The 17,953-nt window shown below is 44.1% G+C and overlaps 1 protein-coding gene across 1 annotated transcript; it reads left to right on the forward strand.

Annotated features, from left to right (window-relative positions):
• The first annotated feature begins 14,192 nt into the window (after nt 1-14,192).
• OR5C1 (olfactory receptor family 5 subfamily C member 1) lies at nt 14,193-15,155 on the forward strand. The gene has a single exon (XM_008006355.3). It carries the CDS (start codon nt 14,193-14,195, stop codon nt 15,153-15,155), a length of 963 nt encoding a protein of 320 aa, XP_008004546.3.
• Nucleotides 15,156-17,953: the final 2,798 nt, after the last annotated feature.

Here is a 17,953-nt window from a genome sequence, read left to right on the forward strand (position 1 = left end):
TGACCATCGAGTATTATTTCTAATGGCCAAAAATTGGCTGCCCCTTCAATAATAGACTTGATGAATAATACATCATATCTTCATACAACAGAGCATCTCACAACAAGGAAAATGAACAAACTACAGCTTTATGCAACAATCTAAATGAATCTCATTTTGGATGTCAGAACTGTGGACATCATAGTAGTGTGTAGCAGTATCTCATTATGTGGTTATTAAAATCAATGAAGTAAAGATGCATATAGAAAACTGCAGAGGCCGGGCGCGGTGGCTCAAGCCTGTAATCCCAGCACTTTGGGAGGCCGAGACGGGCGGATCACGAGGTCAGGAGATCAAGACCATCCTGGCTAACACGGTGAAACCCCGTCTCTACTAAAAAAATACAAAAAATTAGGCGGGCGCCTGTAGTCCCACCTACTCGGGAGGCTGAGGTAGCATAAACCCGGGAGGCGGAGCTTGCAGTGAGCTGAGATCCGGCCACTACACTCCAGCCGGGGCGACAGAGCGAGTCTCCGTCTCAAAAAAAAAAAAAAAAAAACTGCAGAAAACATAAGTAATCGCCCAGTAAATTATTAATATTACAGAGTGAATATTGTATCACTTCTCACACAAGAAGTAGAACATTGCCAGCCCTACCAAACTCTTCCTCTTGCCTCCTACCAATTATTCTTCTCTCCTCCTCTAAGGTAAATAACCAGTATCCTTTTTCTCTAACAGCTCCATAGTGCTGGAGCAACCAGGCAAGAAACAGAGGTAAAAGTCATCAAAATCAGAAAAAAGGAAGTAAATTGTCTCTGTTCACAGATGACATAGATTTATATGTAGAAAACCCTAAAGAATCCATGAAAAACGATTAAAACTAATGAACAAATTAAAGTTGCATGATGCAAAATAAACACATAAAAATCAGAAGCATTCTATACATTAACAATACACTATCTCAAAAAAAAAAATGAGAAAATAATCCCATTTACAATAGCACCAAAAACAAATAAATCTATAGGAATTAATTTAACCAAGAGGATGAAAGACCTGTACACTGAAAACTACAAAACATTGATGAAAGAAATTGAAAAAGGGCCGGGCGCGGTGGCTCACGCCTGTAATCCCAGCACTTTGGGAGGCCGAGGCGGGCGGATCACCTGAAGTCAGGAGCTCAAGACCAGCCTGACCAACATGGAGAAAGCCCGTCTCTACTAAAAATACAAAATTAGCCAGGCATGGTGGTGCATGCCTGTAATCCCAGCTACTCGGGAGGCTGAGGCAGGAGAATCGCTTGAATCCGGGAGGCAGAGGTTGTGGTGAGCCAAGATTGTGCCATTGCACTCCAGCCTGGGCAAAAAGAGCAAAACTCTGTCTCAAAAAAAAAAAAAAAAAGAAAAGAAAAGAAATTGAAAAAGACACAAGTAAAGGGCAAGATACCCAGTTTTCATGGACCAGAGGAATTAATATTGTTAAGATGTCCATACTATGCACAGCAACCTCCAGAGTCAATGCAATCTTTATCAAAATTCCAATGGTAAGGCCAGGTGTGGTGGCTCACACCTATAATCCCAACACCTTGGGAGGCCAAGGCAGGCAGATCACTTGAGGTCAGGAGTTCAAAACCAGCCTGGCCAACATAGCAAAACTCTGTCTCTACTAAAAGTATAAAAATTAGCCAGTCGTGATGTCGGTCACCTGTAATGCCAGCTACTCAGGAGGCTGAGGGAGAAGAATTGCTTGAACCCAGGAGGCAGAGGTTGCAGTGAACTGAGATCACAGCACTGCACTCCAGCCTGGGTGACAAGCAAGACTTCGTCTAAAAAAAAAAAAAAAAAAAAAATCCAATGGTAAACCAGGCACAATGACTCATGCTTACAATCCGAGCTTCTCGGGAGGCTGAGATGGGAGGATGGCTTGAGGACAGGAGTTTGAGACCAGCCTGAGTAGCATAGTAAGACCCCGTCTCTAAAAATTTAAAAAAAAAAAAAAAAATTAAATCAGCTAGGCACGGTGCATGTGCCTATAGTCCCAGCTACTCTGGAGGCTGAGATGGGAGGATGAGTTAAGCCCAGGACTTCGAGGCTACAGTGAGCTATGATCACACTACTGCACTCTAGGCAGGGCGACAGAGCAAGACCCTGTCTCTATTTAAAAAAAAAAAAAAAAAAACAGTGAAGCAGGGATATGAAGGCATTCAGTGTGCAGCCTCCATGGACTGGCCAGAACCAGTCCATGGTTGGTGTTCTTTTATCAGGAGAAAATTACTGAAATCAGTCTCTTGTCCAATCAAAGCTGTCGTGATGGCTTGTGGAAGGGGAGGTCAGTCAGCCAGCACCAAGCGGTTGGTGGAGCTGCAATTGTTTTAATATTGCTTATCTTGAGGCCAGTGCTTGTTTAGCTGCCAGAGAAAAAGAACAACCTGTGGCAGTTAGAACATAGTTTATTCTTTCAAGGGACTTCACCCCTGCCCGGCGTAGCCTTAGGTTTCACTTATAAGTTTTATTGCCGCAAAGAGTCCATCGCCTCAATCTTGTGACCTCTATTTTAACATTAATGCTGGTCATTTTGTGTCTAAACTGCAAAAGGAAGGAGGTATAATGAGGCATGTCCCACCTCCTGTCCCATTATGGCCTGGAATCATTTTTAAGGTTTCTCTGGGATCCCCTTGGCCAAGAAGGGGGTCCATTCAGCTGGTTGGGGGTGCTTAGGATTTTATTTTTAGTTCTCAATGAAAAATCTCTAGGGTCAGTCACACCTTTCTCTCCATCATTCTCTGAGCTCCAGTCCCACTGGTCTTCTTTCAAGTCTTCAAAAGCGCCATTTGCATTCCCAGCCCCAGGCCTTTCTGCATGCCATTATTCCCACCTGACACTTTCCCCCACACATGTGTTAGTTAATTCTGACTCTCCCTGAAGGCTCTATGAAAAAAAAAGGACTATGGCTTGTTCATTATTGTATCCCAAGCTCCTAAACTTAAGCCCAGACATAGTAGAATGTAATAAATGCTAGTTATGTGAACTTAAAGAACATTTTGCTAACATGATGGACAAGTTAGCCAGGTTGCAGCTTCCTACCCCATAGTCATTTATTCCCCACAGCCTGAGCCACTTAGCCATCCATTCTGATCTCTTGGAGAGGAGTTCTCAATCCTAGAAGGACATGACAAGTAGTTTTTAATCCTGACAGCTTTTAAGAATTGCCTAAGCCTGGGCATGTCTCCAAGAGTTAATTTCCTGAGCACTTACTCCATGCTGAGCCCTGGCCCCAGGTTGCTTTGAGTCTAGGGCAGCATCAGACACAATCATCTGTTTCCTTACCTGTCTCAGATTCATGCTATTATACACATCTTAAAGAGGCACAGAGGGAGAGTGCCCCTGTCGCAGAGGTAGGAAGGCTTCCTGCAGATAGTAATATTTGAGCGGTTTTGCAACAAAGAGTTTACCAGGTAGACAAGGAAGGGGCAAGACATTTCAGGCAAGAAGACCACAGTGACATATTAGGAGAATCGCAAGAAGAATGTGGGTTTGTGCAGAAGGGTTTCAAAGATTCTGGTGCATAGTAATAAGTAAATAAATATAAGAGAGAGTCCTAAAGAATGGATGAGGAAAGTGAGCCAGAGGGATTCCTCTCACTGAGGGATATGATTGTCTTCCCCACACAGAGCCTGGGGACCCACTCAGCCAAATTTCTCCAACCTCCCCAGGCACCGAAGTGTGAGTCATCCAGGCATTCCCCTGCCACCAGCTGTCACAAGGTCCCCAAAGGAAGTGGAGAGAGTCTCCATGGACTCTGGGACAGCAGATAGGGAAGGAGGAGGCAGGAAGAAAATAGAGTCATTCCCTCAGGGGCCACAAAGACTCTAAGTCCCCCTGTTACTACCTCTGGACTGGGGCATGTCCCTGCTACCTCCCCCTGCCAGTCTCACCCTACAGACTGCACCAAAGCTGCTCTGCTGAAAGAACTCCCCCTCCACCTCCACTCTCAAGGTATGTCCTAACAATCCAATAACCACATGCCATTGCAGTGACAGCAGCTGCTGTGTGAACCAAGACATATTAAATGTCTGTGTGCTAGGAAGGATGATCTAAGAACTTGGGCTTGTTAAGAAAAGGGCAAGCCACATATTGAGAAATGCCAGGAGGCCAGCCCCAGCAGACTTAAATGCATTCATGAGTACAGTGGGGCCTGGAGAGCAGAGGATAAGTCAACACAGAGTTGAGCAGAAAGCTAGCAGGAAGAGGCTAAGGAACCCTCCAGAAAGCTGAAATCCTTAGATATCAAAGCCAGAAATACTGTTCAATATCACCTAGGGTCTTACCAGGCAAGCGGTGCCCAGGCTGCAGCATCAACACACACCTAGGAGTTTGTTAGAAATGCAGAATTTTCAGAGTGCTAGTCCTGAGGCAGTCACTGCATTTAATAAGATCTCCAGCTGATTCCTATGCACCCTAAAGGTTGGGAAGCACTGCTTGAGTGCTCAAATCAGCTGCATATCAGAATCACCTGGAACATTTTTTCTGACTATAGATTTCTAAGCCCCACTCTGCATCAATTGTTTAGGATATCTGGGGACTGTGTGTAGCAATCTATTTTTTCACAAAGCTCCACTAGTAATTCTAATGACACCAGTCCGCACAGTAGAGTGGGAACCGCTGATCAGTCCAAACTGCTCAATCTAAAGATGAGAAAAGACGGGTGGCAACTGAGGAAAGACAGTGGCAACAACTAGCTTGGTAATCTATTAAGAGACCTGATGAGGGCTTCCACCTAGAGATAGCATTTAAGGAAAGAACTTGATTTGGAGCCAGGAGATCTGAGTTCAAGCTCCAACTCTACGCCTTCATAGCTGTGTCTCTTGGAACAAATCTCCCCTCTTCTTTCTTTGGAACTCAGTTTTCTTACCTTCAAGGAAAGATACCCCTAACCAGAGAAAGAAAGGGACAGGCAGCTGGAGCTGAGGTCAGAAGAGCCAAGTGGGAATCCCAGCTATGCCACCCACCAGCTGCACCACCAAGAGAAAATGCTTAAGAGGTAGCAGCAGCGGGGGGAGAAATGAAGGCTAGAAGCCAACATACATTGATCCTGACTGGACCAGGCTGTACTCGGTAAATTTTGTAGGAGATAGAAAATCAGGCATATGTAGCCAGGCACGGTGGCTCATGCCTGTAATCCCAGCACTTTGGGAGGCCAAGGCTGGTGGATCACCTGAGGTCAGGAGTTCGAGACCAGCCTGGCCAACGTGGTGAAACCCCATGTCTACTAAAAAATACAAAAATTAGCTGGACATTGTTGCAGGCACCTGTAATCCCAGCTACTCAGGAGGCTAAGGCAGGAGAATCACTGGAATCCAGGACACAGAGGTTGCAGTGAGCCGAAATCACACCATTGTACTCCAGCCTGGGTGACAAGACTCTGGAAGGAAAGAAGGAAGGAAGGGAGGGAGGAAGGGAGGGAGGGAGGGAAGGAAGGAGGGAGGGAGGAAGGAAGGAAGGAAGGGAGGGAGGGAGGGAGGGAGGGAGGGACGGACGGAGGGAGAAGAAAATCAGGCACATAAAGGAAAAACCTTTCTTCACCTATAGAAGCAGTCCCAACACAGGCTTCCACTGAGCATACTCTTCACATTCCTGGGGAAGGAAGAATTATCCTAACTTATGGTGACCGACAGTCCCAGTTTGCCTGGAACTCAGGAGTTTCCTGGGACACAGAGCTTTCAGGTCTAAAACTGGAACAGTCCCAAGCAAACCAGGACTGTTGGTCACTCTGATCCTAGGGGTGAGGATGGGTGGGCTGAAGTCTCTCTGTTGCAGAATGGAATGCATAAAAGGCTTCAGCCAGTTCTAGTGAGATATAAGGGAACTACCTTCATCATTCCACAAGAATTCACTGAGCACCTATGATGTGCCAGGTGCTTGGCAATAACAGTAAAAGAGATACCACCTCCACCTTCACAGAGCTTACAGCTGAGAGGAGGATATGCCTCACAATTTTACCATGATGTGGAACTCTGAGTAACCTTCTGCCTATTCTTTCTGCTGAATTTTTTGGTGAAAAAAAATTAAGTTGGAGCCTCACTTTACAACTTACACCAAAATAAATTTCAGGTATACTAAGTACTTAACCATCTAAAAAAGTAAAACTATGAAAGTACTAGAAGAAAAGCATGGGAGGATATTTTTATAATCTTAGAATGGAAAGAGGGCTTCTATGTATAACATAAAACCTAAAACCAATAAAATAAGAATTTACTAATTCAATTAAATAAGTTAAAATGTACTTTTCATAAAGAAAAAGAACCATAGAGTCAAAAGACTAATGACAAAATGGAAATATATATATAATTTATATCACAAAGAGCTAATGTCCACAAAACGTAAAGAGTTACTCTAAATTAATAGCAACAGTCTGGGCGCAGTAGCTCACACCTGTAATCCCAGCACTTTGGGAGGCCAAGGTAGGTAGATTACCTGAGGTCAGGAGTTCGAGACTAGCCTAGCCAAAATGGCAAAACCCCATCTCTATGAAAAATATAAAAATTAGCTGGGCATGGTGGCATGTATCTGTAGTCCCAGCTACTCAGGAGGTTGAGGCACGAAAATCGCTTGAACCCGGGAAGTGGAGGTTGCAGTGAGCCAAGATCACACCACTGCACTCCAGCCTGGGCAACAGAGCGAGACTCTGTCTCAAAAATAATAATAATAATTAATTAATTAATAGCAACAAAGACCAAAAATTCAACAGATAATTGGCAAAGAATGTGAACAGAGAATTCACAAAAGAAGAAATACAAGTGATTCTTAAGTTTATGAAATAATGTTCATTCGCATTCATAATAAGATAAATGTAAATTAAGGCTACAACGAGGTAATTTTATATATCATTTAGCAAAGATCAAAAAGTCTGAAAACAGTATTATGGACAATGTTGGAAAGCATGTACTGTTATGTATTGCTAGTAGAAATATAAATTAGTACATCATTATTTAAGAGCAATTTGATAATATCTATAAAATAAAGTACATATACTCTTTGGCTTAGTATTTCCATTTATATGCTAACATATGAGTTTTAAAATAAATGTATACATATATGTCTGTGCATTTATAAAATAATTCTGGAAGGATACACAAGAAACTGCTAGCAGCTGTCCCCTCTAGAGAGCAGGAATAGAGGACTCAGGAGCAAGGTGGGAGGAAGAGTTGTTTTTTATTAAATACCCTTTGGTGCCTCTTGAATTTTTTACAGTGCATTGTATTGCTCCTAAAAATAAATAACAAAAAGAGAGCAAAGTAGAAAACACTAACTTCGAAGGATGTACTCATATTTATTATTAATATTAAATTTAATTTTTAAAGATTTTTTTCATTGGGAAATGTGAAAAACCCAGGATTGAAAAAGGAGAGGTTGAATTGCAGAGAAGGCATGCACCTAATCAAAGGATAACAAAGACGATGCACCTCTCCTACCAACCCCAACCCTCAGGCAGTGACTTCCACAAGCACCGAGATAAGAAGGATTCTAAGGCTAGTCTGAGTTCAGTGAGAATGAGTAGCAAGATTGACTAGCCAAGTCTGCCTTGCTCACAGAATAGAGTCATAGCATCCTCTTTTATACAAACTCCATCTCTCGCCGAATGACTCCAACCAGTGAGACTGTGTTACACCACTCCATTTGATGGCAGCCTATGTTCAGTTGCAGAATCCAACTTATTTTAAGAGTGAATACCTCTTGGAGTGGTGAATACATGAAACTAAAGTGATACTGTGGCACAAAATATCACAAGTCCATTAATATTCAGCTAAAGTAGATTGCAGTAGCTGGGTATAGATTCACAGAGAAGGCACAAATTAAATTGGGCTTAAATGTTAGCTAGGGGCTGGGCACGGTGGCTCATGCCTGTAATCCCAGCACTTTGGGAGGCCAAGCAGGTGGATCGCCTGAGGTCAGGAGTTCAAGACCAGCCTGGCCAACATGGTGAAATCCCATCTCTACGAAAAATACCAAAATTAGCTGGGTCTTGCGGTTCGTGACTGTAATCTCAGTAACTCAGGAGGCTGAGGCAGGAGAACCGCTTGAACCTGGGAGGCAAAGGTTGCAGTGAGCAGAGTTCATGGCATTGTACTCCAGCCTAGGTGACAGAGCGAGACTCCATCTCAAAAAAAAAAAAAAAAAAGTGTTAGCTAGGAACTTGAATAGGGGAACAATAGGGTTTGGCTGTGTCCCTACCCAAAATCTCATCTTGAATTGTAGTTCCCATAATCCCCAAGTGTCATAGGAGGGACCTGGTGGGAGGTAATGGAATCATGGGGGCGGTTACCCTCATGCTACTGTTCTCGTGATAGTGAGTTTTCATGAGATCTGATTGTTTTATAAGGGGCTTTTCCCCCTTTTGCTTGGCACTTCTCCTTCCTGCAATCATGTGAAGAAAGACATGTTTGCTTCCCCTTCTGCCATGATCCTAAGTTTCCTGAAGCCTCCCCAGCCATGTGGAACTGTAAGTCAATTAAACCTCTCTCCTTTAAAAATTACCTAGTCTTGGCCAGTTCTTTATAGCAGCCTAAAAACAAACTAATACAGGGAAGAAGAAGGAAAAAACGGGATTCTAGACAGGGACAATAATTTCAAAAGAGTTTCAAAAGATAGTAATAAGTAGGCCTAGCATCAAAGACAGGGGAGAAGAGTGAATAATAAGGAGACGGGACAAGAGCAAAGTCTTGCACAGAAGAAACAGTATTAGAAAAGTGCTTTTGTGGAGACCCTTGGCAAAGTGTTCAGAGTTATCTAATGCACAGTCAGAGTGAAATACTTAGACAAGTCTTGAGAATCAGAGTGGAGAGGGGAAGATATGGTCAGCATGGAGACCAGCTGGGAAGTTCATACATGATCACATGAGTGGGACTTGGACCAGGGATGTGGCAGTCCTTGGAGTGAAGTGGACCAGCACAAGGGTACTGCCAAGGCACAACAGGTGGGTGGCCCACTGGCTACAAAAGGAGAGGGTGGGAACAGAGTCAACCTCAAAAGTAAAAGATGCTTCTCTGGGCTTGGATTTCTTCATCTATGAGTAGATATAAAAGTATCTGCTTCATAAGGATGTGATAGGTATCAAATGAGATTGTTCATGCAATCATCAATCAATCAACGACCTACCAATCATTCCACTGATTGGCATCAGATGCCATTCAGTAAGCTGAGGAGAAAGAGAGAAAAAGAGAGAAATGTGTTCCTCTCCTTCAGATCATATATATGTTAGTTTGTAATTATATGTGCGTGGTTATTTGATTAAGAGCTCTCTCTTCCCACCAGCCTGAAAGTTCCATGAGAGCAGTGACAGATGTGTGATAGTGACATCTGTATCCTTTGTGATCATAGAGTCTCTGTCCCATAATAGGTAGTTAATAAATGCTTGTTGAGTATATAATTTAAAATGGATTGATAGTTAAGTGATTGATAGATTGATAAATACATACATGCACGCATACATAACTAGATACATAGACTTCATAAGTTTAATCCCAAGGACTGAAGGATAAATGTGGAGTCAGACAGAAGTTGGAATGTTGGAAGGATTCGAAAAGACAAGAGAGTCAACTAGAGGCAACCAGGAACCTAAAAGTGCAGGAACCCGAAGTTTTCCAGTTCCTTTCTAGCATTGAGTAGCATCTAAGAGCAAATGCAGAAGTTGCTCCTTATGAAAACCTGAGTCCTCCTCTTTTATTAGCAACTCCCACACTGACGTACGCAAGTCTAGAACGTCAATATTGCTCCTCTGGGTAGTAAGGTGAGAGAGAGAGACATCAATGGAGAATTAATTCTGTGTTTTGTGTGCGCAAACACACACACTCCACAATACCCATTTAACTGAAGTTTGTGGGTACTTGTACCCAAAACGTTCAAAGAACCTTAAAAGTCCTGAAGTCTCATTGTCCCTATTTTACAGATGGAGAAATGGAGAGGCACTCAAAGCAGCTCTGCTCCTCACTTGGTAAAGGTGAGTTGCGTTTGCTTTCCACGTGGACAGACTGAAATACAAAAGGGTTGGCCACCAGCCGGGTTCTGTGTGCAGAACTTCAGCCAGGTAGTAGACTTCATTCTTGGAGAACATGTAGTTGAGTAGCGCTGGAACTCCCTGTTTCTGTACCCCTGGAGGCTGTCTGACCTCCACCAGTGACACACCAAGGAGAAGGGGGAAGATACCTAAAATCCTGTATGCCTATGGACAGAGGGGTGAATTAGGCACAGTCCCAGACCTTAAGATGCTTGATCAGGTGACAGGAGATAAACATGTAGGTAATTATACAACAGTGGAATAATGATATGATGGAGAGAGACTGATGAGTGGAGTTCCAGCATGAGAAGTTGGGCAGTCGGGTGCTCAGATAAAGATGACCCTTAAGCTGAATCTTAAAAGATAAGAAGGATCAGCTCTGATATGGCAGAGGGCAAAGGCCGTGAAATCCTCTGAAATGCCCTCAGGTCTTTTAGCTGGAGCCCCATCTCTGTTTGGAGCAGCCAGCAGTATGTCTTACACACACATACATTTTTTAAAAACATATATTATGAGTTTTTTCATTGATCTGTATATTTTTCTGAAAATTATGTTTTGATGTCAATATGTTCTTGAGATTTCCCTATATCGTTATATAGAGGTTGACTCCATTCCTGTTTAACTCCCATGAGCCTATTGATAAATATTTAGGTTTCACTAACATTTAGCCATTATAAATTGTCCAGGAATGCATGCTCCCTTGTCTCCTTCTGTATACATGAGAGGGTTTTCAAAAGTAAACACCAAGTAGTGGAATTACCAGGTGCTATGGACTGAATGTTTACATCCCCAAAAAATTCATGTTGAAATTCTAACCCCCAATATGATGGTATTTGGAGGAGGCTTTGGGAGGTAACTAGGTCTACACCTAATTAAATCATTATGGTGGCATCTATGATAATGGGATTAGAACCCTTAAAAGAAACCAGAGAGCTTTCTCTGTCTGTCTGTCCCCACCCTGTGACAATACAGTAGGAAGGTGGCCATGCACAAGCCAGAAGGAGGGCTCTTACTAGAACCCAACCATGCTGACATGCTAACCACAGACTTCCCAGTCTGTGGTTATATAAATAAATGTCTGTTGTTTAAGCCACCCAGTCTACTGGCATTTTGTTTTAGCAAACTGAGTAGCTTAAGACACTGGGGAGTGCACAGTGGTCGGAAATGTCCCAATTTACGTTTCCACAAGCACAACCTCACCAACGTGATATTGTCAAAATTTTTCATCCAAATGGTGCTTTGTAGGAGATTTTCACCATCCTCACTGGGCACAGGTAAGTCCCAAACATCTAAACTTCTCTTAAAAGGAGGGGAAGGAGCATTTATTCAGCTCCAGGCCCCTTCCTGCACACCTACTGCCTCTTAGAACCCTCCAACGGAGATATTATGATTCCTACTTTGCAAGGAGAAAACCAAAGTTAAGAGAGATGAAGTGACTTGCCTGAAGTTACACACCAGAAAGTTGTGGAACTAGGGCTCAAAAGCCAGTGTTCATGCTGCTAATGTCTATACTCTTGATCACTGTGTTATGGACTCAACTAACACTTTTTGAGCTCTGACTATGTACCCCACCCTGGAGATACAAAAATGAATTATGGGGCATTCTTAGCACATAGTAATAATACTCAATAAAACTTTGTTGAATGAATATTGAATCAAGGAGCTCAGAGTTCACAGGAGACAGACATGTAAAAGATATTTGCAGTAGAATGGCGAAGCAGCATGAGAGATGTACAGCAGTTGTTCCCCTTTACCCACAGTTTTGCTTTCTGCAGTTTCAGTTACCTGCAGTCAACTGTGACCCGAAAATATTAAAAATAGGCTGGGTGCAATGGCTCACGCTTGTAATCCCAGCACTTTGGGAGGCTGAGACAGGCAAATCACCTGAGGTCAGGAGTTCAAGACCAACCTGGCCAACGTGGTGAAACCCCATCTCTACTAAAAATACAAAAAAATTAGCTGGGCATGGTAGCACACACCTGTAGTCCCAGCCACTCAGGAGGCTGAGGCAGGAGAATCACTTGGACCTGGGAGGTGGAGGCTGCAGTGAGCCGAGATCATTCCACTGCACTCCAGCCTGAGTGACAGAGTGAGACTCCATCTCAAAAAAAAATATATATATATATATATGTGTGTGTGTGTGTGTGTGTGTATATAAGTATATATAATGTGTGTGTGTATATATATATAACAAAAAGTAAGATATTTTGAGGGACATAGAGAAAGACCACCTTCACATAACTTGTATTTTAGTACATTGTTATAATTGTTCTATATTATTATTAGTTATTGTTGTTATCCCTTACTATGCCTAATTTATAAATTAAACTTTACCATGGATATGAATGTATAGGGGGAAAAAATCACATATATAAGGTTCAGTACTATCTGTGATTTCACACATCCACAGGGGGTGTTGGAACGTATTCCCCATAGATAAGGGGGAACTACTGTATGCTCCAGTGCAGCAGGACACAGACAAGAAAAATGTTTAATTTTAAGGGACAGATCAGGGAAGGCTTCACATTGGAGATACTTTTTATCAAACACAAAAGGAGGAAATCAGTTCCAGGCAAAGAGAACAAATGCAAGGCACAGGAATGTGAAGCAACATTGCATTTTCTGGGAATTATACTACTTTTGATGGCCATAAAATTGCTTCCTTCCAGTTCGGAGCCAAAGCATCCAGCTCAATTCATTTCCATTCATAGGGCCTTTGTTAAATGCCTGTGTGTGCTAGGCCCTGTGTGAGAAGCTTTACATGCATTATCTCATCGAATCCTTGCAGCTTTCCCCCATTATACTGATGAGAACATTGAGGCTCAGAGAGGCCAAGAATTCAGCTCAGGAATATATTCACACTTTCTGTTCTTTCTACTCCCCACTGTTGTCCCAAGACACCAGGCTACTCCTTTCTCCCATCTTACTCCAAAGGAAAGATGTCCCTCCTAGCAAACCTCAAAACCCATGGCCAGGTGTCCCTTGCATCTGAAGATTATTTCTGCTCATTCCACTGTCTCTTTTCTTACCTGAAAAACTGGAGCGGAGAATGCATATACAGTCACAAAGTTTTCAATCATTGGCTGGACATGAAATATCATCCCATTCATTCATTTATCAAATCTTTTTTGAGCACCAGCTGTGTGCTAGGCAATGCTCTCAGTGCTGTAGACAAAAAAGTGAATAAGAGAGACAAGACTCCTGTGGGTGTGGTGGAGCATGCCTATAATCCCAGCTGCTTGGGAGGCTGAGGTGGGAGGACGATCACTTAAGCTCAGGAACTCTAGTTCAGCCTGGACAACATAGTGAGACTTTGTGTCTCTTTAAAAAAAAAAAAAAAAGAAGAAGAAGAAGAAGGTCGGGTGTGGCTCACACCTGTAATCTCAACACTTTGGGAGGCCGGGGTGGGCAGATCACTTGAGATCAGGAGTTGAAGACCAGCCTGGCCACCAACATGGTGAAACCCTGTCTCTACTTTAAAAATACAAAAATTAGCCAGCATGGTGGCAGGCGCCTGCAGTCCCAGCTACCCGGGAGGCTAAGGTAGGAGAATCACTTGAACCCAGGAGGCGGAGGTTGCAATGAGCCAAGATTGAGCCACTGCACTCCAACCTGGGTGACAAAACAAGACTCCATCTCAAAAAAAAAAAAAAAGATGGGCGGGGCACAGTGGCTCATGCCTGTAATCCCAGCACTTTGGGAGGCCAAGGTGGGAGGATCACCTGAAGTTGGGAGTTCAAGACCAGCCTGACCAACATGGAGAAACTCCGTCTCTACTAAAAATACAAAATTAGCCGGTCATGGTGGCGCATGCCTGTAATCCCAGCTACTTAGGAGGCTGAGGCAGGAGAATCGCTTGAACCCAGAAGGTGGAGGTTGTGGTGAGCTGAGATTGCGCCTGTACACTCCAGCCTGGGTAACAAGAGCGAAACTCCCTCTCAAAAACAAAAAAAGGCTGCTGCAATGACTTCTAAGGGTTAGAAACAGGTTTTGAGAGGTTACCTGGCTTGCCCAAGGTCACATAGCAATTTTGTTGCACAGGCGGGCTGAAACCCAAGCCTACCGAACTCGCAGTACAGGACGCTTTCTTCTCCCTGGCCATGACCTTGACCTTTCTCTTATCTCCCTCCTGCTTTGCCTCTTCTCAGTCTCTGTCCAGTAGGATGAACTCAGAGAACTTCACCTGGGCTGTGGTTGCCCCTGCTGAATTCATCCTCCTGGGCATCACGAATAGCTGGGACGTGCGTGTGGCCCTCTTCCTGACCTGCCTGCCTGTTTACTTGGTGAGCCTGCTGGGAAACGTGGGCATGGTGCTGCTAATTCGCGTGGATGCCCGGCTCCACACACCTATGTACTTCTTCCTGGCCAACCTCTGCCTGCTGGATGCCTGCTATTCCTCCACCATCGGCCCTAAGATGCTAGTGGACCTGCTGCTGCCCCGAGCCACTATCCCTTACACAGTCTGTGCACTCCAGATGTTTGTCTTTGCAGGTCTGGCTGACACCGAATGTTGCTTGCTGGCAGCCATGGCCTATGACCGCTACGTGGCCATCAGAAACCCTCTTCTCTATACAACAGCTATGTCACAGCGTCTATGCCTGGCCTTGCTGGGGGCATCAGGCCTGGGTGGGGCAGTGAGCGCCTTTGTTCACACAACCCTCACCTTCCGCCTGACCTTCTGCCGCTCCTGGGAGATCAACAGCTTCTTCTGTGATATCCCTCCACTGCTGGCCATCTCCTGCAGTGACACCAGTCTCAATGAACTCCTTCTCTTCGCCATCTGTGGTTTCATCCAGACAGCCACGGTGTTAGCTATCACAGTGTCTTATGGCTTCATCGTTGGGGCTGTGATCCGCATGCGCTCGGTCGAGGGCCGTCGGCGAGCAGCCTCCACTTGCTGCTCGCACCTCACAGCCGTGGCCATGATGTACGGGACACTCATTTTCATGTACCTGCGTCCCAGCTCCAGCTATGCCCTGGACACTGACAAGATGGCCTCTGTGTTCTATACCCTGGTCATCCCGGCTCTCAACCCGCTCATCTACAGCCTCCGCAACAAGGAGGTCAAGGAGGCCCTCAGGCGGACCTGGAGCCGATTCCACCGTCCAGGGCAGGGGCCCCAGTGATTGGTCCAGGGAGGCTGGGTAGGTCTGACTATGAGGGGATGAGGAGGTCGGGGCCTCTTTCTGGCCCCTGTCACTGTCGGTAAAAATGGGATGCTCCTCTGGCTTGGATGTCTCATGTCATTGTTTAAGGGACAGTAAAGGGGGAAATGAAAGCTTATAGCAGGGAGAAAAAGACTTGGGGTTCATCTGGGGCTAGACCTAGAGCCAGACCCTAGACCAGGTTAATGTTGCTGTTGCACTGCCTCAGGTTCTTCAACATTCAAAACATAAACGTTCAGCCAGGTACAGTGCCTCACGCCTGTAACCCCAGCACTTTGGGAGGCCGAAGCAGGAATTCAAGACCAGTCTGGACAACACAAGGAGACCCCATCTCTACAAAAAAAAAGAAAAAAGAAAAAAATGTTAAAAATAAGCTGGGCATGATGGCATGCTATGCAGCCCTAAAAAAGAAGGAGACGATATCCTTTGCAGGGACATGGATGGAGCTGGAGACCATTATCCTCAGCAAACTAATGCAGGATCAGAAAACCAAACACCACATGTTCTCACTTTTAAGTGGGAGCTAAATGAAGAGAACACGCGGACATATAGAAGGAACAACACACACTGGGGCTTATCGGAGGGTGGAGGGTAGGAGGAGAGAGAGAAGCAAAAAACAAAAAATAACTAGTGGATACTAGGCTTAATATCTGGGTAGTAAAATAATCTGTGCAACCAACGCCCATGACACGCATTTACCCATGTGACAAACCTGTACATCCTGCACATGTACTACTCCTGAACTTAAAAGTTAAAAATAATAATACCTGTAATCCCAGCACTTTGTGAGGCCGAGGCGGGCGGATCACAAGGTCAGGAGACCAAAACCATCCTGTCTAACACGGTGAAACCCCGTCTCGACTAAAAATAAAAAAAAAAAAAAAAATTAGCTGGGCTTGGTGGCAGGCGCCTGTAGTCCCAGCTACTTGGGAGGTTGAGGCAGGAGAATGGCGTGAATCCGGGAGGTGGAGCTTGCAGTGAGCCGAGATCGCACCACTGCACTCCAGCCTGGGCGACAGAGCAAGACTCCGTCTCAAAAAAATAATAATAATAACAACAATAAAATAATAAATTAGCCAGGCGTGATGGTGCATGCCTGTAGTCCCAACTACTCGGGAGGCTGCAGCAGGAGAATCACTTGAGCCCAGGAGGTCGAGGCTGACTTTGAGCTGTGATTGTGCCACTGTACTCCAGCCTGGGTAACAGAGCAAGACCCTATCTCAAAATAGTAATAATATAAAAGTCCCTATCTCAAAATAGTAATAATATGAAAGTTCCTAGACGTTACCAGGTAAAGGAATACAGGCTTATTTTCTACCTGTACTTATAAGAAGCTAATCCCCAGAAGCACCAAGTGAGAGCTATGTTAACTCCAAATGCTCCAAGTGTTCCTAGATTCTTGACATTTTAAGCTTCTTCATGGCCAGTGTGTCTGCACCTGCCCTCCTCAGCCCCAGGAGAACATCTTCAGGATCCACTTAGACCAAAGAATGGGACTAAATCGGAAGAGGGAAACATCTGTCCCCCGTGGTCCATGTAATCCACATCTCAGGAAAATGGCTTAATAGCCAGAACATGCACAAGTCACTTTTAAACTCCCAACAGCTGGGTTTGAATTTGGCCAAGGTTAGACTAGTTCAGGCTTTTAATAGAAGTTAGGAAAGGATCAAGATTGAATGGTTAGAATAAGGTTAAGATTAGGTCTCAGGCTATGGCTAAGGATGGGGTTCAGTTAGGGTAGGTTAAGATTAGGGTTAGGGAGAATTAAGAAATGATCAGGTAAATTTACTATTGAATTATAATTATGTAAACTTTATAATTTGGGCTGGTTGTTATTAGTGATAGATTTGGGATAAATTTAAGAGTTTGGGCCGGGTGCAGTGGCTCACGCCTGTAATTCCAACATTTTGGGAGGCCGAGGCAGGCAGATCATTTGAGGTCAGGAGCTCAAGACCAGACTGAGCAACATGGTGAAACCCTTTCTCTACTAAAAATACAAAAAAATTAGCCTGGCATGGTGGTACATGCCTGTAATCTCAGTCACTCGGGAGACTGAGGCAGGAGAATCACTTGAACCCAGGAGGCAGAGGTTGCAGTGAGCCAAGATCATGCCAGTGCACTCCAGCCAGGTTGACAGAGTGAGACTCCATGTAAAAGACCCAAAAAAGAGCCCGTACAGTCAAGACAATCCTAGGCAAAAAGAACAAAGCTGGAGACATCACGCTACCTGACTTCAAACTATGTAAATAAATAAATAAATAAATAAGAATTTGAATAAATCTTGTTAGAAATATTACAATTATTTTAGGGTTAGTGTTAGAATGGGAGATTAAATAAGACTGGAATTCGGATTTCATTTGTATTGCTCAATTAAATTGGAGTTAGAGTTTAGTTCATATTAGACTTAAGTTGGTGTATGGGTAATGTTTGTGGTAAGTTTAAGTCACAGTCTGGTTATTATTACAGGTAAGCTGGGATCAGAACCAGATGAAATTTAGGCATAACAGTATTTTAGGTATCAAATTGGCATGCTTATGGTCACTTTAAGAATTAGATGGGGTTATAAATAATGTTACTTAAAGCCTAAGGGCGGGGGTTGGTTGTTGGTGAATTTCAGTTTCTTTAAGAGTTATGAGCATGCCTGGATTTGCATGTGGTTGGGTAGGATTAACATCATGACTGTTTGGTGTTAAGATTCCAGCACTGAGGTAGGGTTGGAGTTGGAGAGGGAATGCCATAACCCTGACCCCTTGGGCAAC

This window comes from Chlorocebus sabaeus, chromosome 12 (assembly GCF_047675955.1).
Source record: "Chlorocebus sabaeus isolate Y175 chromosome 12, mChlSab1.0.hap1, whole genome shotgun sequence".
NCBI lineage: Eukaryota > Metazoa > Chordata > Mammalia > Primates > Cercopithecidae > Chlorocebus > Chlorocebus sabaeus.